Source organism: Panicum hallii, chromosome 2, assembly GCF_002211085.1.
Source record: "Panicum hallii strain FIL2 chromosome 2, PHallii_v3.1, whole genome shotgun sequence".
Taxonomy (NCBI): Eukaryota; Viridiplantae; Streptophyta; class Magnoliopsida; order Poales; family Poaceae; genus Panicum; species Panicum hallii.
In genome coordinates, this window is record NC_038043.1 from 45,046,650 (window position 1) to 45,072,443 (window position 25,794).

Sequence of the window (25,794 nt, forward strand, 5' to 3'; positions counted from 1 at the left end):
TGGCCGTGTGGGGAGAGACCGGCACTGGCACAGCATGATTGCCCGCCCGTCTCGTGCAACCAACCAACCAACCTCGCACTCCTTCCTACCGCTCGCTCGGCGGGTTCCCTCGGGACAAGAAAACCACCAGAAAAATCCGTCCCGCGTCTCGGTGATCGATCGGATCGGATCGTCGTGGGCGTGCGCGCGTGGATCGGCGGCTGTGACTGTGAGTGACCTACTAGGGCGGCGCTGGGGCGCTGGCTTGTCTGTGCTGCAATGGCGCTAGCACCTTTTGCTTTTTGGAAAGAGGAAAGCGGGGCATGGAGATTATGCATGTTCCTGTAGTGATGGAATCGTGGGAGAAGAACTGTGTGAATCGGACGAGCCATGGATGGCAGATGGTAGATCCCTCCTCTCGTCTTCGAATGAAAGGAAAAGGTAGCTCTAGCAGCGCAGCTACTAGCTAGGTAGGTGCTTTCGATCAAGCAAACATGAGCCCTTTAGCTTTGGAGCCTGAGCTTGCTGTGTGCCGCAGCCTTGTACCCGCCTTCTCGTCCGCCGCGAGTCTCGCTCGCCCTTGCCGGCGGTGCCGGTGCACCGCATCCTTGTCATGCAGGCTTCTCTTTATTTTCTTATTTTCTTGAGTCAATTACTTCTTGGGCCCTAACAAAAGTTTGGCTTAGTTTCTTAGCCCCTTTTCCACTGAACTTGCTTATTTAGCCTCAAAACAAAATTTGTTTTGGTTCTTGCTAGCGGTGTTAAAAGGAACGTGAAATGACTCTTTTACCCTTAGCACGAAAGAAACACTGCAGCAGCATACATAAAATCATACAAGCATTTTAGGCTGCCTATTATCATTAATCTACCAAAATTTTTTCTTCAAGCATTTTAGGCTTCATCTCTGTCACTCACCTGCGAAGTCTGGCCAACAGTTGCCTCAGTCGTCGCTCAGCGCCGTCGCTCGCGGCGCCCTGCTCATGGCCCTGGCTGGCACAGCCAACAGGCATGCCCCTACTCCCTGGCTTGCAGCCATGCCCGCGCCTCCTCCCTAGCTGGCGGGGCCACCAGCCATGCCCGCGCCTCCTTTCCTGCCTCACATGGCTGGCGGCCATGCTAGAGCCTCCTCCCTGCATCGCACGGCCGGCAGCCAGGCCTATGAGCTAGGGTGCCGCAGAGCTAGGCCACCCTGCTCTGCCATGGAAGTGGTGGATTCGATGCCGGTCCAATTGGATCCGCCGGTGGGACCTCATCGGAGCCGGCCATCTCTGTCGCTAGTGGTGCCCTATGCTTGAAAGCCGGCGCCTAAATCCCTACGGCCACGGGATTGAAACCGCCTCACTAGGTACGGGGAAAGAGGAAAACATGAGGGGTGTTTTGATCTTTTTGCGTATTTTTTATGTGTTGGCTCACGGCAGTGGTAGACGGAAGGGCCAAGAATCAAAACGAAATTCGTTTTGAGGCCAAATAAACAAGTTCAATGAAAAAGGGCAAAGAAACTAAGCTGAATTTTTGTTGGGCTAAGGAACTAATTTACTCTATTTTCTTTGTTTTTTTAGGGAAACTTCATGGGCCGGGGCAAATGTGATTTCTAATGTTCGTGCGCGCGTGGTGCGTCCGTGTGGCCCGTCCGTCTGCGCCACGGCGACCCCAGCAGATTCCTTTATTGTTGGGAACGGGGCCATGAGCCCATGACGTTTGCCTTGGATCGAACCAGATTAAGTTGCCGATCCAATCAAAGCGCCGGCCCGTGGTAGGCTGAGTATCTCACAGGATTTCTCACGCCGGGCCGAATGCTGAGCGCCAAAAGGCCTGCAGCAGTTCTGCTGCAGTTCTACAGTAGCCTTTTGCTTGCTGGCTTTGCTGCTACTCCTTTCCTCATACCATCACTCTGCAAAATGCATGGACACCTGAAGACGTCGCCGTCTCCGGCCAAGTCCGGAGGGTGCAGGGCCAGCCGGCCGTTCCGCGCGACCGGGCCACGCCGGAGTCCCACCAATACGGCACCACTAGTCTCGGGGGCTGCTTGGGTCGCAGGTGCGACTGCGAGCAGCACTATCGCAGAAACCCACCCCCCGGTCCACCTGCAGTTTGGCCCCGCCACCACGCCTTCTTCATCTCCGGCGGTTCCCACCGCCGAATCCACCGCCGAGCACCCGCCACCGCGCTAATCCGGCGGCACCTTATGCTCCCCACCCCAATCCAGCGGCGGCGTACCTGCCGCCCCCTCAACCCGCCTGGCTTCCCTACCACCCCTCCCTGCTCTTTCTAAGTTTGGAGGCCACAGGACCCCCCCGCAGCCCCCCTCCCGAACTCCAGCGGTGTGCTCATGGAGAAGAGGAACAGGAACACCCGGACCCACCTCCAGCGACCATGCGCGCTCTTCTGCGATGCCTTCGCTCGCAGTAGCGCGCGACTCCTAATATTTGCGCTAGTTTCGGCGACCAGCAACAACGACATCAACACTCGCTGCTTGCAGAACTGCGCGAGGAATCAAATCATCAATGTGTTTCACGGCTTCAGAGAATACAGAACATCACTGCATCTTTGTTTCTGCTGGTACTACATTACCACTGATTCGAAACGTATTTCTTCTGAGAATTAAAATCCAAGACGGAATAGAATAGGAAGGCTCCTGGAAGCAGTAGCACCGACGGGGTCCAGTGCTGCCTACCCCAGGTCAGGCCCCCAGTTGCCGATGGTGCCAACTACTATTTCAATCAGTGTTTGGCATGGACGCACGCAATGTAACGCAAGGCCGCCGGTCCCCAAGCCTTTAACTTCTCAACACACGATCGAGATGGGGGCCGCGGCACGCCAACACAAAATTCCAATGAGCTTTTCCCCTAGGCCCTAGGGTGGGGAGGACGTACGACGACGGTCGTACGAGCCCGACGGTGCCCGGCTGGCAAGAGCCAAGAGCTAGCGATCGATCGAGCCGCCGCCGGCCGGGCTAGCTAGCCAGAGCCGTGCCCGCAAGGCTACGGCAAGCTAACGCGCGCAGCACCTCGCCGACGAACCTGTATGTGCCCCCGGCCGTCATGGCGGGGCATATGCATTAAAAGATGACCGGGAGGCAGTTCGACGTACTCATTCATGCGTGGGGGCCGGCGGCGTGGCGTGGGGACGACGACGATGCGCCGGCCGGCCGGCACGAGCATATGCCCGCACAGGGACGCAGGCCCTCGGGGGAAGGGGCAGGCACACGCAGCGTCACATGGCCGCCCCGCTTTTGCCACGGATGATGATGATGGTTGATGGACGATGGACTAGCTCCGCTCCGACGATCCTAGCAACGAGTGAGCAGCAGAGCAGCTCGTGGATGATCGATCGATCGATCCTTCGTGGATTCGGCTCCAGTTTTGCTTGGTCTGATCCGTCGCTTTCTGCCCCTCACCAAACATGGATCTTTCCCTGTCAACAACACTCCTTTCCTGACCTCCGATGCGTTCTATCGGAAACCTGTTGCGCGCCATTGCCAGCTTGTATGCTATCGAGTAGCCTAACATAGGTACTGTACAATAATAGCCAATAGGTAGCAGTGACAAGCATGGTAGAACTACATGCGTTAGTTTCTGAAGAATCAGATACGTTCATCTCTCCTGCAGTACTGTTCTTCAGCTCCAGAATTCCAGATGCAGCAGAGTGGCAGCCATGAGCCGCTGCTGTGGCTCGTTCGTATATATAGCAAGGGATAATCGATAGCGAATGAGGGAAGCTCATGAGCATTTACCAAAGCTTGAAGCTTCGCTATGTATCTGACTATCTGAGTAGGGATCGGAACTGGGGGGACCTTAGCTAGCAAGGTAGTAGCAGGCAGCATTATACAGGAACACCGCTGGACCAGGGGTTGCTTTTTGATTGTTGCTGTGCTGGCATTTGATTGTAGTACACTAGTACTTCTATTTGGTTCAGATTTCAGTCTTCCCATTATAACTCCTTTTCCAAACCAGCGTCAGGTAAGTCACTTTGCAACAAAAAATTTTAAATTATCCAAAGAATAACAGTTCACACGTGAATTCAATCTAGATATAGGTTTGATCGAACAGCGCATGCAAACAAAGGCGATCGTCGCATGAATGAAGCCCTTCGCCGGCCGGTCGATCGATCTCGGCCATCTCACCACGTATGGATAATGGATCATCTCTGCCCAACTGCACGGCCGGCCACGACGATCCGCACCTACCTTAACAAACTGACAGCCCGAAGCAACGTGCGCCTGCATCCACGGCGCCGGCGCTACGCATCGATCGCGGTCCGTATCATCCATCGATCGATCGACACGCCATGTGCACGCGGCATGCACACCCACGGCCGCACCCAGCAGCGCACGTACCCCGGCGGCCCGGCCCCAAATAATTCGCCTAGCTGCCGCAGCTTCGCTATACGGAAGAAAAGGACTCATCACACGGCGCCGTGGATAGGAAACATCCATGCATCATATCCCCAGCTCGCGAGATAAATCGCTACGCAACGAGGTGCCTCGACCGATGTATCGCTGACAAGGAAACAAGGAAATCATTGTACGTGCAGGACATGCGTGCCCGTGTACATTGCAAGCAAGCCTCTGATTGATATCTAATCTTTGTGATCCTGATAGGACTCTCAGGCCACATGGCTTTATACTGGACGGGCAGATGTAAGGCAAACTGATTGACAGCTTCGTGGATTCAGAGATAAGCATGAAGCAGATACAGTTTCTCAGGTATGAAATCTACTAGATGAGAAATGGAAGTCCAAGTGATCTCTATCTAAAGTTAGTGCTGTTTGAGATGGGGGAATAAAAAGGCATAAACACACATCTATCTCAGACATCTCTCTCTCTCTCTTTTTTATCTATAACCATTAATTCTTGTCACTTTTTTTTCTATCTACCCCTTGAAACACGACTCCTGGTGCAAATAAATGGCCGGGATAGGTCCTGTGCGCACATGCGCATGTGAAAAATGCCTCTACTATACGTTTGAGATGATGGGAAACACCATTACGCGAGCAGAGCCCAGGACGGCAACTTTCCGGGTAATGGATGAAGGGAAGGACTCTTACCGAATGCAGGACGAGAAAGGCAACCACGTTCTTCCATCCTGCACCACCCCAAGTGGCCCATCGTCGTGCATATCGCCATCGCGATCCTATCGTCTCGTCCTGCCATGATCTAGAATAACTTTTGTTGATGAAACCTCCATGGAAGTGGAGCAGGCCTGCACGTAGCTAGGTACCACTCACAGTTGCTTAACAGGATGTGTTTCCATGCTTTTAAACTCACTAGGTACCACTCACAGTTGCTTAACAGGATGTGTTTAAACCTTCAACTATGGGCTAAGTCCAGTTTTGAACCCTCAGCAGTGAGACCATTCACCTTTCAACTCTCATCTATCAAAATTTAAAACCATCATTCACTTTTCAAACTTTACTCAAATTTAGAATGGTTTTGGATGATACGACCTTGGCATGGCAGCATGCATGGCCAACAACATAATAGTATTTCAATTTTAATGTGGGGTCAGGAACTGCAACTAGCCAACTTGAATGTTTGACATGAAGAAAACCGCGGCTTGCTGGTTTTTATCATTTTGATATCCAACTTTCACCTTAGATCCCCGCTTTAGCATATGAATCACAGATTGACAATGGCTTTGATCATATACTAGTTCATCATGAATAGGTTGTGTAGATGAGGAAGAAATGAAGTGTGTCGCGCTATCAACCTTAGGCTTCACTAATAGAGTGAGATTTGGTAGTTTGACATCATGGATAACATTCTACCAAAATTTCTCATCTATGCCCGGAAAATTATCACAAAACCGTACTTGTTTGTGTCGCTCTTATCATAGTACCACACATAATCTGCTCTACTGTCAGAAGCCTACATTTTTTGGCCTACACAATCAACATTGCCATCATCTGCCTTTATCGGACTGGGTGCTTCCGCATGTCAAATCGAGAGAGCGCCAAACTTTTTTTCTTTGGAAGAAACAATGTGTCCAAAATGGCAACTTCATAGTGAAGGCTCTAGATAGGTTGTTATTATAGACTTACAGCTCGGATGGAACTGTGGAAGTCTCTATTGTCAGGTTACGCTCAGATCCAACGTACAACAATCCAAGCAGGCAAAAAACATGGGTATCGGTAAGACTCCGATAGCAATGTCAATGAACAGCCCAGCAACGACCTTCCAACCTCTTTCCCGTCCCCTGCCGTATGGCTATATATCCATCCTCCCGAGAGCCCCCCCCCCCCTTTGCTTCAGAGAAAAGCAACACGGCGCTCTCACTGCACCAACTCGAACTCTCTCCCAAAATGCCGTCTTTCATCGACGGCCCCACCTTGCGCGCGCTGCTCCGGCCGTCCACCAATGGGCGCCGGACGAAGATCTCGGACAGCGGTGGCGGCAGCGGCGGCGGCGGCGGGATCTTCAAGATGTTCAAGCTCATGCCCATGCTCTCCTCCGGGTGCAAGATGGTGGCGCTGCTCGGCAAGCACAACCGCGCGCTCCTAGCCGACCACGCCACGACGGTGACGCTGTTCGGGCACCGGCGCGGGCGCGTGAGCCTGGCGATCCACGAGGACACCCGCGCGCCGCCGCTGTTCCTGATCGAGCTGCCCATGCTGACGAGCGCGCTGCACCGGGAGATCTCGTCCGGGGTGGTGAAGCTGGCGCTGGAGAGCGACACCCGCAGCGCGCGCCGCCGGCTCGTGGAGGAGTACGTCTGGGCCGTCTACTGCAACGGCCGCAAGGCCGGGTACGCCATCCGGAGGAAGGAGGCCTCCGACGACGAGCGCCACGTGCTGCGCCTGCTGCGCGGCGTGTCCATGGGCGCCGGCGTGCTCCCGGCGGCCCCCGAGAAGGAGGGCGGCGTGCCCGCGGGGCCCGACGGCGAGCTCACGTACGTGCGCGCCCGCGTCGAGCGCGTCGTCGGGTCCAAGGACTCGGAGGCCTTCTACATGATCAACCCCGAGGAGGGTGGCAACGGCGGCAGCGAAAGTGGTGCCGGAGGTGGCGGCGCGCCGGAGTTGAGCATTTTCCTAGTAAGGATGAAATGAGCAAACCATGCATATTAAATTACTACTACTATATATATATATATATATATGTTGTTTTCACTTCGTGAATCTGAACATACACACACACACACTCACTCCCTATTGCACAGAGGTGTTCTATGAAACTGTCAATAGATTGTTTGTATATAGTTTGTGATCTATATGGTGTATATCTATCTCCATGTTAGATAGTAATGGATTTTGTGAATCGTGGGATCAAATCCAGGGTGCGAAAGAATTGTTGTAGAGGATTAATAAAAAACGTTATAAAATTTTTAGTGTGCGCATTCTCTATTCTTTTCAGAAAAAAGATGAACCATTCCAGTTTAGTGATTTTTTGCTCTATTATTGTGAGATAGGATACGGAAGTGTTAGGGTGTGCGTTGTCAACATGTCATGGACATGTAGGTTAGTACTGACTAGTACCATAATAATTTCTCGCTCTTTAAGTGAGCCATGTGGAATCTGGTAGCTAGGAACAGTGGGAATTAGCGAGTTTGGAGCAGCACTTTCCTTCTAATGCTTAAGTTTGGCATGAAGGCTAGGCTGTCTTTGGACAGCAAACATGTCAAGACTGAAGCTTCATTGAATACAAATAAAGTAGATTTTTTCCATCTAAGAAGAAAAGATGCTCAGGCTTTGCGAGTTATCGAAAAAGAATATGAGATAGATTCTTTATTGTTTCATCTTTGACAAATCAACCATGTCTCACACAATGGTGTTTCTTGGTCAAATTCGTTTTTTGTTATTAGCAAAAGTGGTGAAATTTCAGTTGGAAAACAACATACAAAACAATGCCTATATGTATCTTCTTTTCCCCTTCCTTTTCCATAGCCACGCCATGGATGATAAAGCTACTTGTGGATATCATCAGAGACTCTAGTCCATATACTCGGGAGCATGGAGTTCTCGAGAGTATTTACCATCAGTATGTTCAACTTTTTGAAACACCATTTGCTCATTTGTCTTTGAATTTAAGACAATTGATGACAAACCTACGAAATCTTATGAACACCTAGTCGAGGAAATGAGCTACAAAGGCAAGTGATTCTGCTGTACCAGCAAAATGCTTTGAGTCTTTTCTGCCTCGTGTTTTCTTACCATTTAAGTTGCCCAAAAATGCGAAGCCACGATACCTGTCAGGTTAGCGGATCTGAAGAATTTGTCAACCGGACTACTGCATCCCAACCCAAGTAGGCAAGTACCGGACATGCATGAAGGGTCAAAACTGCCATGCATGTTACAGCTTTCAGAGAAGGAAGGTGCGTGCACAAAAATGAAGTGTCTCATCAGAACATCGATGTGTGAAAGGACTTCTGAACTAACGGCATCTTTCTGGAATCGATAGGCCTACTTGGAGTACAATCTCTCACTAGGTATGATCCTTACTTTTTCCATGCCATGTGGATAACGAATAAATCAGGTTCTTCCAGAGATTCGACCGAGAGAGAAAGAGTGCAAAACTAAAATCTCCGACACCTGCTCCTGTATTTCGAGTGCTTCACTGTGGAATGAACTTTCGCAATCTACGGTTTGCCGACCGCTGTGGAGCAACAGGTAGCTGTCATCCTCGAAGAAGGCAGAACTCATACCAGCAGTGATGGAAGAGCTATGGATCAGCTGCAGCATCAACACAGCATGGCCAGGATGCATGCCCCTTGGACAGGATCTGGTCCTGGAAAATTAAGATGATTCACATTCAGTGGGGCTGCTGCGTCTTTCAATCAAGATGGGCAACCTATACGTGCAGTCCATGCTGGCCAACAATGATCGATCTGCCTTGAGGGGGATTTTTCTCCTTTTATTAGGGGATCTTTTTATTCTCTTTCTTTAAGAGCATGAACTTACCATGCGACGGATTCTGTCATTCTGAGGTGGCTTTGTCAGAGTTCAGATCAGAAAAGAACGTGTTTTAGAGACGAAAAAGATAGAGAACGTTCGCAAAAGTCTCTTAACATTTTTCATTACAGATTTTTTTACCCGGCATTGAAATCTGAAAAGCCAGTTAGGAAAATGATAACAGGAATGCTGGGATGTCGGAAAAGAAGCAATTCAAACGAAACATGTAAGTAGTGGTCAGGAACTGCTAATCTAAATCCGGAACATTGAACCGCATATATAACAACCTCAAACGTCTCAACTTAACACAACAGACATACATGCATGTGTTACTCTATAGGTTGAAAACCCGTTGAGCACTTGGTTGGTCCAGCATGTGGCACAAGCGCACAACTGTTGTATGGTAAGACCCAAGAAGAACATAAGAGTAAAATGCTGAATTCAAAATAGGGGCTAATTAGAGACAGGCAATACCTATGTTGACCCGGCCAAACTAGCATCAATTTCTATCCATGAGCCGCCATATATCACAACCTCCTTCAACACCTAGGATGTTTTTATATGCTCCGGGAAATAACTGCAAGACGCCCCTCAACATCCAGGACACCCCCTCAACATATCCAGCTGGCCTAACAGCGCTCCCTTGCCCACACACATCCTATGTACTTGTAAGTTGATCACTCTATAGAAGTTTATTCTCATATATTGAGGTCAACATATAGCTTGGTCTTGCGAGCTGGCCGTATTAGTAGCTAGGTCGGCTGGTTGGTTAGATTTCTTGTGCTGAAATCTATTGTAGAAATTAAAGGTACTATTATTTCGGTGGTGGACGATATGCCTGTCAACAACGAAGTGCATATGGTGACTTCCTCAATCTTAGAATATACCGGCACAAGCTTAATTTCAAAGGTGCTCATGGTAGGGTTTTCGTGCGTGTATTCATGAAGGTGAGTATGCATTATGTGAGCGTTTTGTATTTGTACCATATTTTTTTAAAAAAACTTGATCCTCCATGCAAGGAATAACAAAGTTTGAAAGTAGCAATGGCCAATTTCCTCCTCAACTTCGTATAGCCACTAGTGTGAATATTTTACTATTATGCTTGTACTCAACTTGCTACTATCAGTTTACCTAATTTGCTAGTACATAGTATATGTACTACGGATCTTATTTTGTAAAGCAAGTTGTAAAGAACACAAAGGTACATACAAAATTAAAATGGCAGTCGGGATAAAAGTTACATGTGTTTAAAAGTAGTACAATATGTTGTTTTCTCCATCCTAAAATATAAGGGATCATAGCATTAATTCAAAATTTATCTATAAATACATGGATTTAAGATTAATTAAGGCTCCACCATAAAACTGTGTTAAAGATTCACTGACAAATTTTGTAGAGCCCATGCCAGCTCCTACCTTTTAGAGTCTAGACCATCCATTGATTTTAGTAAGTTTGTTGATTTTGCTAGCATGTAATGAGGGTTATATGCTTCTTGTCCTATTCTACTTAATATGTGTTCAAAAGCTTAGGTCCCTTGTATTTCATGATGGAGGGGGTAAAACAACTAGATGAATTGAACGCCATTATTTTGGTCTTTTTGTGATCTCTTTTATGCTTTCCGTCATTGAATTAGCATCACTTACTCCACACGATGGAGCACATGAATTCTACAGTGTGTCTGCTATAAAGGGGCGAACTTCACTGAACATTGCAAACAGATGGAAGGGGTCACGTGTACGGCCACATTGGAACCGGTCATGCATTAATGGTGTCCAAAAACAACGAATGTTTGAATACCTACTGACAACATAGCTTTTTTGTTTTTAAGAAGGCAATAGAAGGAAAGAAACCCCTTATTGCTATTATTAGAGACCAAGTTCTACTAGTATATAGTATCTAACACAAAGTGTATGTAACATAGTAATTCTAGATAATGGAAGGTCTAACCATAGCCATCAACAAAAGATCAACATAATCCATATAGCCATTACTGTCATAACCTTGGACCATAATATAATCGTTCTCATGAGATAAAACAACGAATAAACAAGTTGGAAAAAAATCTCCCACCCACGTGCTTAGAACTAGTTATTCCATGGATTTGAAACAATACCATCCTGCTATCTAAGAAATCTCACAAAATTCATAGCAACAAACTTTATGCTGCTACTAAAAAAGAGGTGGGTTCCCATAAATCCGTAACAATATCTCCAACCATTAAATCACATAAAAGTTTGCCAATAAATTTTGTAGAGCTGGTGCGAGCTCCTACCTTTTAAAGGCTGGAATTGGTTTTGGTAGGATTTAATGAGAGGAAATATCTGCATTAATCTATCCTAAAAAGTTTAATATCCCCTGTATTTCAGGATAGAGGGAATAAAACACTAGATAAATTCAATAATAACGGAGACTTATTTTTTTCTTTTTGCGATTTCTTGTGTGCCTTTCATCATTTAATTTGCGCCACTTACTATAGGTGATGTGGTACGTGAACCCTGTAATCCCTCTGCCATAAAGGGTGAATTTTTATTGAAGGAAGAAGAAAGAACACAAGAGAGGTCATATGTTAACTAAGTCAAAAGAACCCTAATGATTTGGATACACATGAACTATATAGTTCCTTTTGTTTTTTTAAAAAGGTAAGAGTTGATTAGAAACCGAGTTATACTGGTACAAAATATCTAAAGCAAAGTGCATGCGGCATAATCATTATAGATAGTCAAAGTGCCACTCCAAGCATATACATCAACAACATATCAACATATTGAAAATATATATAACCATTGCTACAATCAACTAAGAGAAGCAAATCATAACCAGTCCTTGGAGACATAACCACAAAGAAGGGAACTTGAAGAAACAAAAACAAATCTTCCACCCGTCCGCTAGGAACCACAAAACCCCTTCCTTCTTGCTATCTAAGAAAGCTTATAAAATTCATAGCAACAAATCTTGTAGGACTACTTCAAGAACAGGTGGAAGCCCGAAACCACAACTCTAAGAGAGAGGAGAGGGGGCATTATATTAGAAGTTAAATATCGTTGTCTAGATTACATTGAATCAAGGGTCCACCCACGTAACTCTAATTTAGAACTATGGTGAAGCCTCATTATGAAGCCGTAAAGAAGAGAATGATATCAATAAACACCATCATGGCCTAATTCAATTGATAAATTAGATTGAGAGACTCCACTTATATTTTTTTTGCCTCACTACACTGCAATTTCACTATGGCAAAAAAATAGCAGAGAAGAAACAAGATGAGAAGAGAAGGGACGATAAGGAAGCGAGTCCGTGGATAGTGATAGGTAATATAAGGATCGCCAATACGATTCATTTGAGATGTGGTAGTTCGCCTCTTGACGTGGAAAAATGTCTCAATCACTAACGTAACTACTTGGCGTGGTAGTTAGCATATATCATAAAGTTTATGTAAGGTAATAAAGAAAAGAAAAAAAAGAAGCCGCTTCAAACAGTACTCAAATGTTGAACTAGCTTGTTTCAAAATTCGAAGATGGGAGGGTGTTTTTTTCCAAAAAGGTTACGTACTTCGTCCAGAGAACATCTCTTGTGTTACAAATGGGTTAAGTGTTACCGTATTACCAAATACGGTAACACCTTCATATGTGCATCTAAAATTTCAAAAAAAATATGAATGGATAGATCATGCAAGCATATACCATCATGCAAAATTTGCGATGCAATTGAACTTGCGCGATGAGAAAAAAAAGAGAAATCAGCTAGTGAATAGTAGCAGGTTACGAGTCTAAAATAAACATTGCAACCCGCACTATTGACACACAGATTTTTTAGTTGCATCTTGTACAAGTTTCCGTTGCATCTCAATTTTTGCATGATGATAGAGTGTGATATGAACTATCCATTTGTATTTTTTAGAAATTTTTAAGTAATGTAGATGCACAAATTTGAAATGGTAATACGGTAGCACCCTAGGTGCTTGTAACACTTAAGATGTTCTCGCTTCATCCTAATCCACATTGGCCCTGTTTGGTTCCGATTAAAATCGGATTCTCGGTGAAAAAAAGCGAAAATCCCGCCAAACGCCTCGATTCGAGGTTCGATTTTTTCCGCCGCCGCTTCTCTAGGAATCAGAAATACAACCGTGATCCGATTTTTGTGGCCACCATCCTTTCCCTCGATTCCCAGGGAAGCGAACCCAATTGACGTCAGATACCCCTCCCTCAGCTCCCCTCCCTCATGCTCCCGACCCCCGCTTCTCCTCCCGGCCAGCCTCTTGCCGCCGCCCCCCCCTCCCATCTCCCTGCCGCCGCCGCCCCTCCTATCCCCGGCCGCCCTGCCGCCGCCCCGCCCGCCCTTCGCTCTTCGCCCGACCCTCTCCCTAGGCCCCTTCCCCGCCGCCCCTCTCCCTGCGGCGCCTCCATCTCGTGCTCCGGTGGCTCTGCCCTCCCCCCGCCTCTGCAGCACCTCCCTCTGCACCCGCCTCCCCTCCCCTGTCCCTGCTGTGCGCCGCCACCCCCCTGAATCGGGCCACCCCTACCGTCGCCCCCTGCATCGAGGCCACGCCACGCTCGTCGGTCGCACCTGTGAGTAGATTGGAGGCTGCTTTCGCCGGTTGCCTGACACAGCAAAGGAGCCGCACCTCTCCACCAAAAGTATCAGGGGCTCCAGGGCACCGCAAGGTAAAAAAAAAACTAATGATCGATGCTAGTGCTTCAGTAAATGATATTGATATGGGTGCCTTTCGTGATGCTATTGCTGCCTCTATGATGTCTTGAATATCATTGTAAAATTGTATTACTTATTAATCTATATTCATCATGACTATTATTTATTAGTTTATTTTATCATTATAGGGTGGTTTATGACTATAATTATACTATAACAAAATTCTGGTACTAATAATATACTTAGAATTGAAAATGGTAGAGAAATCCGATCAAAATAAGCTGTTACAGGACTCAGAGGCACATTGGTCATTTTACAGTCAGAACAGACAATCCAGTAGAAATAATCAGAATTGCAAAACAGTCTAGATTCTTCAGACAGCAGATTCTTCGGACAGCGAATTATCAGAAAATATTGATTCTCATGTGAGTCATTCTCAGCCAAGCGAAACCAAACACACCCATCGAATTACCGGAGGTCGAGGGGCACATTGCTACCCTCACTCAACTGCTCCTCCCACCGATCTATCCACGGGAACCCCAGCCCACCACCCCTCCACCGTGCCGATGGATCCGTCCGGCGCCGGCGCTGGCGCCTTGCGTCGGAAGGCGGAGCAGTGGTTGAGCGTGGCCGAGAAGCTCCTGGTGGCGCGCGACCTCGAAGGGTGTAAGCAGTTCGCCTCGCAGGCCCTAGCCTCCGATCCCCACACCCCGGGCGCCGACGACCTCCACGCCGCCGCCGCCGCCCTCCTGGCGGCCCAGCGCCGCCGCCGCCCCAACGGTCAGCCCGATCCCTACGGCGTCCTCGGCCTCGACCCCACGAATCCCGCATCACGCCACCCTGATGCCATCCACGCACAGTACCGCAGCCTCTCCTTCCTCCTCAATCGCTCCCGCCCCGACCGCCCCTGCTCGCTCGCCTTCGCCGAAGCCGCCCGCCTCGTCGCCGATGCCTGGGCTTTCCTATCTGATCCCGCTCGTAAATCCGCCCTCGACGCGGAGCTCCATGCCGCCGCCGCCGCCGCAGCTCGCGCATACCACTCGCCCGCTCCAAATCTACCGCAGCCGCACTCGCAGTCTCCTCTGCCTTCACGCCCAACTCCACCGACGGCTGCTCCCTCTCCACGCCCAACTCCTCCGCCGGCTGCTCCCTCCCCACGCCCAACTCCGCCGCCGGCTGCTCCCTCCCCACGCCCAACTCCGCCGCCGGCTGCTCCCACTCAACGGCCAACACAACCTCTGGCTACTCCCTCCCCACGGCCGACTCCGCCGCCGGTTTCTCCCCCTCTGCGGCGAACGCCGCCGCCGGTTGCTTCCCCTCCGCGGCCAACTCAGCGGTCGGTTGCTCCCCAAACACGGCCAGCACCGCTGACGGCTGCTCCCGCTCCACGGCCTAGTCCACCACCACCAATTGCTCTACAAACACAGCCAAGTCCGCCACTACCATCTACTCCCCAAACGCCGATAGCTGCAACGGTCTCAGCAGTGCAGTCTGGTGCAGCACCTTCGTCAACTTTCTGGACAGTGTGCGCCTGCTGCCACATTCACCAGTACGACCGCCAATATGAGACTCGCAAGCTGCTGTGCCCTAGCTGCCGCCAGACATTTGTAGCAGAGGCAATGGCCGATCCACCTCCTATTGTGCCGGGCACCGACATGTATTACTGCACCTGGGGGTTCTTCCCCGTTGGGTTCCCTGGGTGTCCTGGCTTTGAAAGAATGATCAATTCACAGCCACGGGGACCAGATCAGCTGAATGCGCCGTGGCTTGGTGGCACCGGTGGTGTGAAAGGTAATACTCAGGATAATGCTCAGAATGGGGCGCCGCCAGTTATTGCCACAGTAGTAGAAGTGCCAGTAGAGGTGCCGGCCGTGACGCCGCCAGCGAAACCAATGAGAGTGAAGGTGGGTGCAAAGAAGCGTGGTCGCCCCAAGGGTAGTAAGAACAAGAAGAAATTGTGAATGCTAATGATGAAGATGATGGCTATGATCATAGACCAGATTGATTAGTTGGGATATGCATTCAATCACATTGCCATTTAGATCAACTGAAGCAGGTTGAATCCTGATTTTATGTTGATTGTCTTTCATGAGGAGCATTGCGGTCTTATTGATGGAAGAATTCTTCTTTTCCAGTGGAAGATTTCTTTCTTTTTCCAGATAACGCTAATCTCTTGTTCATGCCCCCATTGACTTGCTATTATGCTTTAGCTGTTAGCTGTTGTATTTGCATACTTTCTAATTTCACAGCTGACCTGGAGACAGCTGAGTTGATCTGAAATGATAGGTGAATGCGGCTGGTACTGTTTATTTTACATTTGAGTTTGGTGCTATTGTAACATGTGCTCTGTGTAGGAATGCTGCATTAAATGAAATGGTTTAAAGCTCTGTTCTTTTAATGTGAATTCTGCTCATGAAAAATTTTCTGGTACCAGAATTTTGCAGCTTGCCTGTCCTTGTTGCAATGTGGCATGATGGAAATCTATTTCCTTTTTAAGTTTTATGTCAATTTTTAATTTCTCTCATCATGATACTAAATAGCTCCTGTTTATTAGTTCAGTTGGATAAGAATTATCGCAATTTAATTCTGCTGAACTTTGATAAAAGACTAAATGTACACACTGATGATTTCACCAGGACATTGTACCTTCTCCATTGAACCACTCTGTTATCATCTTTTTGCTTTGCTGATAGGCTGTTTTGAATCAAGGATGTTTTAGAATAGCTCATGGCTTCATGTTTTGTTATTTAATATTTAGTTCGTTTATTAAATTGTTTGTGCAAGGTTGTCCTTTCCATTTTCTTTTGAATTCAGGAGCCAGTTTTGATCTCTAGTCTGAGTTGTTAGCTATCAGCTAGTGAAGATAAATTTTATTGAGACATGACTTGTGAGTTACATGAGCTGTGGAAGCCTGTGGAGTATTCTGATTATGAGTCTCATGATCTGCAAGACATCAATTACTTTGAATGAAGTAATGATGTCGGCTACTGGGTTTTCGTCGGCAAGAAATGTTTCCCCACCTTTTGGTCCAAAATATGAAGGAAACATTGCACCCACATGCTCAAACATACAGCAAATACTGTATCAAAGACTCAGGTGATGGCGAGATGGTGAGGGACCAATGTGTTAGAGATTTAAATGTTCACCTATGCTCTGGAAGACCAAGAAAAGGGTAAGTTCCAGCTGATGAATGACGATAGCTGCTCAGATGCTATAGTGCTTGTTTTGATGCCGTGCAGACACATTGGGTCAGACCATTGCTGCTTACCTGCTTGAATTCACTGGTTCTACTGTAACAAGTGTGTTCTCAACAGTGCTCTCTTCCAAGTTTTAGTACGGCTATTGATATTTCTGGCTTCCAAGGAAGAGAACTACAGAATTGGTCGGCATGACTAGTGGACTGTCAAACTATGTTGCCTGAATTGTTCAAAAGGGGTGCATGGATAAACTCTACGGAATTAAAGATAATAAACTGAGCAACATGTGATGTCGTGCTAGATACAAGAAATTCAGAGTATTTGGTCAGTGCAGCACAATTGCAAGATGTATTTTCCTGGGCCTTCGTCCATTGAGCCTCTCAAATTTGGGGTTTTATGCTCTCTTTTCACAGTTGAAACTGAGGATCAAAACCCATGAGCCTACCTGGTTGTTTTCTGATGGCTTTCAAGTCCTGTATCTGCCATGGTAACTTGCATTCCTGGTGATTTGCAGTCAAATCTGCACCCAACACCTTTACCGTTGAGATGGCTCAAGGAGTACATTCCCGAAGGCAAATTGCTCGGAACGGATGAGGCGGCAGTTGTAAAACTGCTGCGAGATGCTGGAAAACCTCTCGCCGGCAGCCCATGTCCGAGGATGAATCGGCCGGGGACCCCCAACGACGTGGGATGACGACTCGCAGATCGTCCTCGGTGGACCCGGCGTCGCCAGAGGGCCGCTGTTCTGTTCCGTGTTCTCCCCCCGACGACCGACGGACGCGATCGATGCCTGCGCGACGCCGTACTCGCCACCGGCCCGGCCTGCCGGCAAGCAATGACGCGATGTCTCCTCGGCGGCAGACCCTGCACTGCACGCCATTGACGGCAGCAGGATCGCGACGCTGCGCGCGCCCCCGCTGGCTCTGGCTGCACACAGCGTGCCATCCCGAAACGGAGCAAAAGGGGTTGAAGGCCAGGCGGCCGTGTCCCCCCTCTCGCGTACGTGCACGATGCCATCTTCCTGCCGGTGCCGGTCTCGAGATGCGCGCACGGCGCGGCCCGTCGATGCCTGCCCGCGGCCGGACCCCGGCCAGCCGAGGCCGCCGGAGACCTGAGGCCACTGTGCACGCCATGATGCGGCGGTGGCGTGGCGTGCTCACCTGCAACTTTTCACCGCGCTTTTCTTACTTGGGCTCGGCCGCTCGTCGCTTTCTTGTAACCTAAAGCGGGGGTGGTGCCGGTGCTCTCGTTGTTACAGTGCGTCGGGGGGCCATGGAGGACACGGTTAAAGCGAGTGGTCATCTCGTGTCGTCCACCGCGCGCTTTTGCTCGCCGTTTTGCCGGCCGGGGTGAAAAAGCTGGCCTCGACCATTTTACTGGATCTTGGGAAGCGACGGCGAAAGCTCGAGGAAGTTTTGACCACTGTTGGGGTTTTACGCCAAGCAGTTGCTCGCTCTTTGGACGGGGCCCGTTCCCGTGCACCAGTACCTCGCCTTCGGAACGCACGCAAGCCTGGCCAGAACAGACAGCACAGAGCTCATATAGACATTAGCAATAGCATCTTCGGTAGGTCATCTGCCAGAGCTGCAACAAATGGAAATGAGCTCGTACTCACAAACTCTCCCGTTTTAGCTTGACAGATTCTTACATGCAGTGGTAATGCCGTACGAATGGATGGAATGGACACTTGGACAGATGGCAAACCTCAATGATCCATCGTGCAGAAAACACCACTTGCACCATTGCACGGGACCGATCGTGCAAGGGTAAGTACGCCGGTATGTGCCAGGAACCGACCGGCGTACCAGATGGCAACACGATCAGGAAAAAGGGCCGACTGTTGCGGCGCAGCGCCATGTCGGCCGACGCTTCTTCTTCTTCATTTTTCACTGCCCTGCCTCCGACAAACCACGCTCCAAAGAAGGGCCCGTCGAGAAACGCAGCGGCGATCGCGGCAAGAACTCGGACCGGTCGATCACGCACGAGACTACGACCACGAGAGCTTGGTAGTCTCGTTTACTCGCCCCGGCGACAGACGTGAAGCCGCTGCAGTCGCGGCTGCCGGCCGATCGCCTTTTTCCCCCAGCGAGAAAGTCGTCAAACCGACGGAGACCACAAGCAACTTTTCTCCTCCGGACCCGACCGCGCCGCAGGCCGATGCGCCAACACAGCCGCTGCCGGCGCCTGCGCAGCGAGGCCGGCCGTGTCGGCAGCCGCGGGGGCCGGGGCCTCCCTTATTTAACAGCTCGACCGATCGGTACCACCCGGCGGCGGCGGCGGCAAAACGAGAGCCGTCGCGTTGGCGTGTGGCCACGTTTACGTCATCAATCCGCTAGCTCTCTCGACCGGCTTCCCGCCTGTTATTGGTTTTGAACCCCATGGTGCCTCTCGGGAGTGACGAAGCGGAGGTGGCGATGGACGGGGAGCGCTCGCCGCCGCCAGCGGCGACGCGGAGCGGGCCGAGCAGGAGCCACAGCGAGGCGGAGCGGAAGCGGCGGCAGCGCATCAACGCCCACCTCGCCACGCTCCGCACCCTCGTGCCCGCGGCGTCAAGGGTAAGCCCCTGCCTTACTCTCGAGAGCTGGCCGTGGCCGGCGGTTCTTGGAACGCATGCGACGTGGTGGTGAACACGGTTTGCGTGCGCATTAATCGTGCATGCAGATGGACAAGGCGGCGCTGCTCGGGGAGGTGGTGCGGCACGTGCGGGAGCTGCGGGGCGAGGCGGACGCCGCGGCGGCGGGCGCGGCCGTGGCCGTCCCGGGGGAAGGTGACGAGGTCGGCGTCGAGGAGGGCCAGCACTGCTGCTGCCACGGCGCCGGCGGGGAGAGGGACAGGGCCGCAGCCGCCACCAGGCGCGTCAGGGCGTGGGTGTGCTGCGCCGACCGCCCGGGGCTCATGTCCGAGCTGGGCCGCGCCGTGCGGTCCGTCAGCGCCAGGGCGGTGCGAGCGGAGATAGCTACCGTCGGCGGGCGGACGCGGAGCGTCCTGGAGCTGGAGGTCGGCGGGCAGCACGACGGCGAGGGCACGTCGTCAAGGCCGGCGCTGCAGGCGGCCCTCCGGGCCGTGCTGCTCAGCCGGGAGGAGCTGCTCGCCGCCGAGTGCTACAAGCGGCAGCGCTTCTCGGCGCACATCGCCAGGGTTTAGTAGGACTCTGGCACTGTAGGAGGGAGCGACCTGATGGGAGACACAAGGGAAAGGGAAGGACTGTGTGGCATGTCTGCTACCTTTTTAGTTGTAACATGTAGAAAATCACAAAACTTCCATTGCCTGTTTATTCCAATTGGTTTTGCAAATCTTTGTGCTCTATCACCAAGTATTCGAGACCATTAAATGATAAGACTAACAGATACAGATGCTATATAAATAATATTTGTATCTCACAGTTACAATGATACAACAAATGGTATAAATGTTACAATAACACACGGTGACGCCAAATGTGGCGATGACTGATGCATTTGTGCGATGACCGATCTTGCAGCTTATTCATAATTCCTTAATGTTCTTCAATCAGAAACAACATACAAATAGTTGGATAAAATTCACTTTGTCCCCAGCAGTTCGACAGACTTTCACTTTGCTACCATATTGCTCATTGTGTTGCACCTCACTCCATTGTGGTTTTGTCCTTCCTAGGGTTGCGAGTCTCTGTATCAAATAACTGCCACAATGTCGATGCATCTATACTCGTCTGCAATACAACATACAGTTCAAGCGTATCATGCTAGTGGCACAGTGCCATGCATGACAATGGGCGACGTCAACAGCCATCCATGTGACAATTCCTTGATACAGGGACTCCCTTCCGCAGAACATCAATATCACAATGGAGCAAGGTGCAATGGAAATGAACAACGTAGTGGCAAAGCAAAACCATGCTGAACTGCAGGGGGCAGAGTGAAATTTACCCAAGTAAACAAGGCCTTCATTGGTCAAGACCAGGAGGACCTGTTCTTTATAGCATACTTGCTTCCGCCTTCCAGTCCTTTACGGTACACTAATGTCCATTTTTCAAATGTGCAATCTACAAAGTTGTAGTAGCCTCCATGAAGGTTCAGAGTACCTTCATTCACCCTTTTCTCTATCCATGGGTATGTTAACAAGTTCAAAAGAGAGCTATTTATTGATTCCTGTAACAGAAAAAAAAAAACCAATACATGTCAGGCAACGGAAGTGCTGCACTTCAATTATAGGAGAACCAGGCAGCACTGTGGTTAGTTACACATCACACTATGGCTATCACAATGAATAAGAACAATCCTAGAGCTATAACTAGGTTAGTTTCCATAACATTTAATGTGCTGCCCTGTAGGACCTTTTTGCTGCTTCGGCAATGGATTTAAAGAGGAGAGAGAGGAAAAATGCAAGAGATTGTTTCCTGCATCAAAATCAAAATGTAAGAAACTACATGAAATCCATTGGGATGGATATCAATACCAAGACAGGCTGAGAGAGTGGGGAGAAAGAGGATTGTGGGAGGAGAAAGACGATTGGAGGAGTTCATTTTGTAGCCACAATCAGATATGGAGGAGTTCATTTTGTAGCCACAATTAAATATTATGTATTGGGAGCTATAGTTTCTTAGGTGGTGTCTGTGTGACATGTCATGTCAATTAAATGATAGCCAGAGTATTTGATATAATATATTTGAATCGTAAAACTACTATGAGACATCCAAATCTAATCCTAGGATTGATACAAACTACAACAGGGAAGAACAATAGTATCAGCAAGCAAGATTTTGAGATGAGTTGGAAATAGCAAAAGCTGTGGAATTGATTGATCTTGGGCACTAAATTGGGTCCTATTATTTGTAAAAGTTCAAGGCTCACAATCATACATCATCCTTATAACAGAAAAGATCACCTTTTCACAGTGTGTGCACTGCATTTCAAAATTTAAGTTTCCAGCTGCAGCTTTTGTGCTTAACCTTGCGCTCTTCCCAATTGAAACCCAGTTCTTAATAAAGCTTCTGTGTCAATAAATAAAGAAGAAATTCAGCGACCAATCACGCAAAACTAGATCAAAATAACATGTGACAGAAATGGCTAGAGCATTTACCCAGAGGTTGAATCATCTTTCATACTCATTAGTGCCTGGATGCCACCACATCGGCTGTGACCTACCACCAATACATTTTCTACCTGAGCGAATGAATGTAAACGTGTCAAATCCCATGAATGTTTTTATGTTCCTTCAACAAAGGTGGAAGAAAAGAGACAAATCAGTGATTAAATATATATCACAATAGATTTGTACCTGGAGTGTATTGACAGCAAACTCTAGTGCTGCACTAGTCTCTGAACCCCCATGCTGGTATTGTGATATTTGGTTTACTGTCAGTACTTCCACAACGAAATGCATTGGTTTAAAAGTTGAACTACAACATAAAGATAAATAATTATAATACCTCATATGGTGGTACCAAATTTGCCACATTACGAACTGTAAATGCTTCCCCAGGCTGAAACCCCAAAATTCTGGTAGGGCAGACCCTGGAGTCAGCACAAGCAACCACCATGAACTGCACACGAGAACAAAAAAACAAAAGTATCCCATCAGGCTCCACAATGTCAATACTACAACGATTTGCTAAAGTCACTATCATGTACCTTTGGCGTTTGCTGTTGCGCCAGACTTTGGTAATTTGAAAAATTTTCCCTGTCCACAGTTCAGAAACAACAGTGTCAATAAATAAAAAAGAAATAACTGTTAAATATGAAGGTGAATGATAAGTTGTATACTTCATGATCTACTTACACATAGTTTCGCTGTTTGAAGTCCATGAACCTCGCTTTCAACTCACTGAACGGATCATGTTCTGCACCTACCTCATCTATTGTATCATGTCGAGAATCTAGAAGTTGCCGGGTCAAGACAGAATGATCTCTAGCGGCCGTTGTGATAAACGAGAATTCTCTCCTGTAGAAGAAAACTTTATTTAATATTTTGCTGCCTAAGCACATTAAATTTAGACAGTGAGGATCATAAAGACATCTTTTTCTAATGGCTAGAGCTTTTACCCAGAGGTCAAATCATCTTTCTCTACAGGATTATTCAGGATATAAGAAAAATGGAAAGTCCTAGGCTCCTAGCTAATAAATTTCGTGTAAGTTTATCTAACATATACAGGTCACAAAATACTATAGAAACAAGATTAAATTGACAAAAGGTAGCTAAAGGTCTACTACAATGTTAACTCTGTTAGCCTTCCTACCTGGAGAGTATCATTGCACTGCTTCTAAAATTTACCAGCTAGATCACCATACAACTGAACAGCACTAACTCACTCATAATACTATAAATAGTTAAGCGAAAGAGATGTTTAGGATAGGCTTCAATCGGAATCACTCGTGGGCATCCTAACAATAGGATCGAAGTCCAGCTGTACCCAGCGTTGGCTCAACAAGCACTAACAATATTTTAATTATTCCACAAGGGGATAGAAATACATCCATCCACCATACTGTTTCCACCCGACAAGGGTGTACCACTGACACAGCAAATTCAAATTCAAATCATAAAAAAGTGGAAGGTTGCTCTAAATTGCAGAATTGTGTCCTTTACTAAGCTACACGTCCCGAGATATACACAATTCCCCAAATTTGGATCTACTTTCACCCGCAGCACAACGCACCCCCGTGAGATAGGAAGAACAGAGGCATCGACCTTGAGGAACAGATGCTGTGAACGAAGCAAGCTTAACACATACGGGATACGGCAGAAATCGTTCATCAAGCAAACTGAACGAGCAAAAGGCTCTAGGAGCTGCACCCAAAAAGCTGAGAGCATAGTTCAAGCATTTAAATTCGCACATCAGATCAGAGATTCAGGGGAGGTAGCAAGCAAGCGACCGAAGCAAAAAGGCGCCCATAGCTCCATGATCCGATCGCGCACCAACAGCCATAAGCTGCAGGATTATAGATTAAATTGATTCAACTCACCGGCTAGATCCTCCCACCCGCAGAGCAACACCGCGCGGCCTCGAATCGCCGATCTGCGGGCATCCCAGAGAACCCACAGATGAGCAAAAAGGAATCCCGGCGAACCAGAAGCCTCAGAAATGGGTAATCAAGCGGAGAGCAGCTCACCGTCACCAGGCCATGTCCCTGGCCGGAGTCAGCGGAGGAACCGGCCGCTCCCGCGACGGCGGGGCGGAGGCCCGGGGAGGCGGCGCGGAGGAGGAGCCCGTTAGCCATGTGAGGACGGTGGGGCGAGTCGCGGCGGCGGGGTCTCGGGCATTTGAGGGGAGGGAAGCTCGGTGCGGCAATGGCCGCCGGTGCTTTTTACGGGAGGGGGTGGGGAGGGGACAGACAGGGAGGCGGAGGAGACGACGCCGATGCGGCGGAGGAATCGAGGATGAGGCGGTGGGGTTTTTAATTATTTTTTTGTCGTGGGGGCGGGGGAATTAATTACGGTGAATGCAACTATTTGCGGCCTGAAAACTTCGATGATTCCGCGCGCGCGGCCGCGGGGGCGTGCTCCCGCGGATGGCGTCTCCGCCGTCGGATTCCCAAGTTGTTGGAGTGGTTGCGGCGGGACCGAGCATGACCTCTTGGCCTCTTGGGCGCAACGAGCCAACGACCGATCGGTGTCCTGGTCTACGAACCTTATCGTGTTGCGTGGCAGCAGTAGAGTGATTGGGTTTGCCTCTGCCCATACGCACGTGTCGTTTTGTAATTATTGATGGCGCTTCAACGATTGGTTTGAACATTACCCTGAACAAAAAAAATTAAGAAAAGAAAAGGAACGCACTCAAGTGATGCGCCATGGAGCAATGAGCATGATCGATGGTGCTCTACTGCTCTTCCACGCTGAAACGAAGATGATCGCAGCACAGGTACTCAGTATTCCCAAAGAGCATCATAGCAGAAGTGCCGGAATGCAAGGTTGCTATCGATTCTCACCGATGCTCTCCGCGGCGAGGCCGCCGTCGCTCCTCCGGCTCCGGCCCGTGCGACGTCGGAGGAAGCCCATCCTCCCCGGCCTCCTCGCCGTCGGACGGCGGGCACGGCCGCCGCGCCGCGGAAGCCGAGCACGCGCGCGAGCGCGCGGGAGCCGCAGCTAGGCCCAGGCGCCGCGCCGCTGTTCCCAAGGACCTTGGAAGCATAGAACACGGTTCTGCTTTTCTGCCTCTGGCTGGACCCGGAAAGTATACACGAGGATTATACGCGTGTCCTTTTTCCCCTCCCAGCTTCCATGGCAGCAGCCAGCAGCGTGTTCTACTGGCTCTGAAGAGCACCGTTCCGGATTGCACACTCGGACAGCGAGTGGCATTCCTATCTCCTTCTGCCTGCACACTTCGATCCCGCCACGGAACTTCCCCAGGAAAACGGAGCCACAGGGAGCGAGCTGGAGCCGTCCGTCCGCGGCGTAGCCTTGTGCCGGGCGGGCGCCGGAACGCTCGCTCCAGCGACCAGCGCACGCACTCGGGCCGGGCCCCGTTCCCCTTCCCCCGCGGCGAAAATTCGGTGGGGGGCGCCGTGCGCTTGCTGGATTTGACCCGACCCCGTGGCCCATCACGGGGCGCCATGTGGCACGGGTGCTCGGCCGCCAGCAGCGCGGGCGCGGCTCCGCGGCTGAGGAACCGGCCACGTGACGGGAGCGGTGGTTGGAGCTGGACCCCGGGGACCTCGGCGTCGGTGGGGGGCGGAGAACGCTGTACCGTGCTCGGCGACGGCAGGATCCGGACAAGGCCGCCAGAACCCAGAGGGGATGAACTGGCCGCCGGGTTTTACTGGACGCGCCCCCAAGAAATTGGGACTTTGGGAGGACCCGCGGGTCGCATGGTCCCCACCGGAAGGTTCTAGTAGGTTCTGCCGAGGGGGTACTGTGGCATTGGTTGGGCCGGGCCGATTGCGACATGGGACGGTTGGGCTAAGTTCTCTAGTGGTTTGCTGGGCTCCGTTAGCGTTTGGGAAGACCTGGTCCAACCGCAAGCTGCACGCGGGTTGGGCTTAGGGTGCTGGGCCGTGTGCGTCAGTGCGTGGCCATGAATCCCCCTCCCCTCTCATCAGATGATAGGCTAATCTCAAAAAAAAGAAAACAGATGATAGGCTAGCTCCGGCTGCCGATCATCCTGCTGCCC

The 25,794-nt window shown here is 49.7% G+C and overlaps 4 protein-coding genes across 6 annotated transcripts; 3 read left to right on the plus strand and 1 right to left on the minus strand.

Annotated features, from left to right (window-relative positions):
* The first annotated feature begins 6,240 nt into the window (after positions 1-6,240).
* On the plus strand, positions 6,241-7,310 carry LOC112882203 (protein MIZU-KUSSEI 1). The gene has a single exon (XM_025947197.1). It carries the CDS (start codon positions 6,280-6,282, stop codon positions 7,021-7,023), a length of 744 nt encoding a protein of 247 aa, XP_025802982.1. The 5' UTR covers positions 6,241-6,279; the 3' UTR covers positions 7,024-7,310.
* A 6,684-nt stretch (positions 7,311-13,994) lies between these two features.
* Positions 13,995-15,907, plus strand: LOC112879599 (pollen-specific leucine-rich repeat extensin-like protein 2). The gene has a single exon (XM_025943938.1). The coding sequence runs from the start codon at positions 14,076-14,078 to the stop codon at positions 15,468-15,470; it is 1,395 nt and encodes a 464-aa protein (XP_025799723.1). The 5' UTR covers positions 13,995-14,075; the 3' UTR covers positions 15,471-15,907.
* Positions 15,908-19,084: 3,177 nt separating this feature from the next.
* LOC112879400 (transcription factor bHLH30-like) lies at positions 19,085-19,850 on the plus strand. Its single transcript, XM_025943639.1, has 2 exons — positions 19,085-19,261; positions 19,368-19,850. The coding sequence occupies exons 1-2, from the start codon at positions 19,085-19,087 to the stop codon at positions 19,848-19,850; spliced, it is 660 nt and encodes a 219-aa protein (XP_025799424.1).
* Positions 19,851-20,037: 187 nt separating this feature from the next.
* On the minus strand, positions 20,038-25,139 carry LOC112883057 (beta carbonic anhydrase 5, chloroplastic-like). Of its 3 annotated transcripts, XM_025948277.1 has the most exons (9): positions 23,798-24,241; positions 23,651-23,703; positions 22,467-22,628; positions 22,319-22,367; positions 22,117-22,230; positions 21,966-22,019; positions 21,768-21,850; positions 21,573-21,678; positions 20,038-20,836 (listed from the first exon to the last, which is right to left on the minus strand). In XM_025948277.1, exons 1-9 carry the CDS (start codon positions 23,903-23,905, stop codon positions 20,639-20,641), a joined length of 927 nt encoding a protein of 308 aa, XP_025804062.1. In that variant the 5' UTR covers positions 23,906-24,241; the 3' UTR covers positions 20,038-20,638. The 3 variants fall into 3 exon arrangements, with proteins under 3 accessions (XP_025804062.1, XP_025804061.1, XP_025804060.1); XM_025948276.1 differs by lacking the exons at positions 23,651-23,703; positions 23,798-24,241 and adding an exon at positions 24,614-25,139 and having other exon boundaries at positions 21,573-21,675; XM_025948275.1 differs by lacking the exons at positions 23,651-23,703; positions 23,798-24,241 and adding an exon at positions 24,614-25,125.
* Between the last annotated feature and the right edge of the window lie 655 nt (positions 25,140-25,794).

Coding starts and splice junctions, on each gene's coding strand:
- LOC112879599 (XM_025943938.1), top strand. CDS start 14,076: ATGGATCCGTCCGGCGCCGGCGCTGGCGCCTTGCGTCGGAAGGCGGAG.
- LOC112882203 (XM_025947197.1), top strand. CDS start 6,280: ATGCCGTCTTTCATCGACGGCCCCACCTTGCGCGCGCTGCTCCGGCCG.
- LOC112883057 (XM_025948275.1), bottom strand. CDS start 24,816: ATGCTTCCAAGGTCCTTGGGAACAGCGGCGCGGCGCCTGGGCCTAGCT. Junction 22,231..22,318: donor CGCAACAGCAAACGCCAAAG/GTACATGATAGT, acceptor TCTCGTGTGCAG/TTCATGGTGGTTGCTTGTGC. Junction 22,020..22,116: donor ATTTGGTACCACCATATGAG/GTATTATAATTA, acceptor TCACAATACCAG/CATGGGGGTTCAGAGACTAG.
- LOC112879400 (XM_025943639.1), top strand. CDS start 19,085: ATGGTGCCTCTCGGGAGTGACGAAGCGGAGGTGGCGATGGACGGGGAG. Junction 19,262..19,367: donor TCGTGCCCGCGGCGTCAAGG/GTAAGCCCCTGC, acceptor TCGTGCATGCAG/ATGGACAAGGCGGCGCTGCT.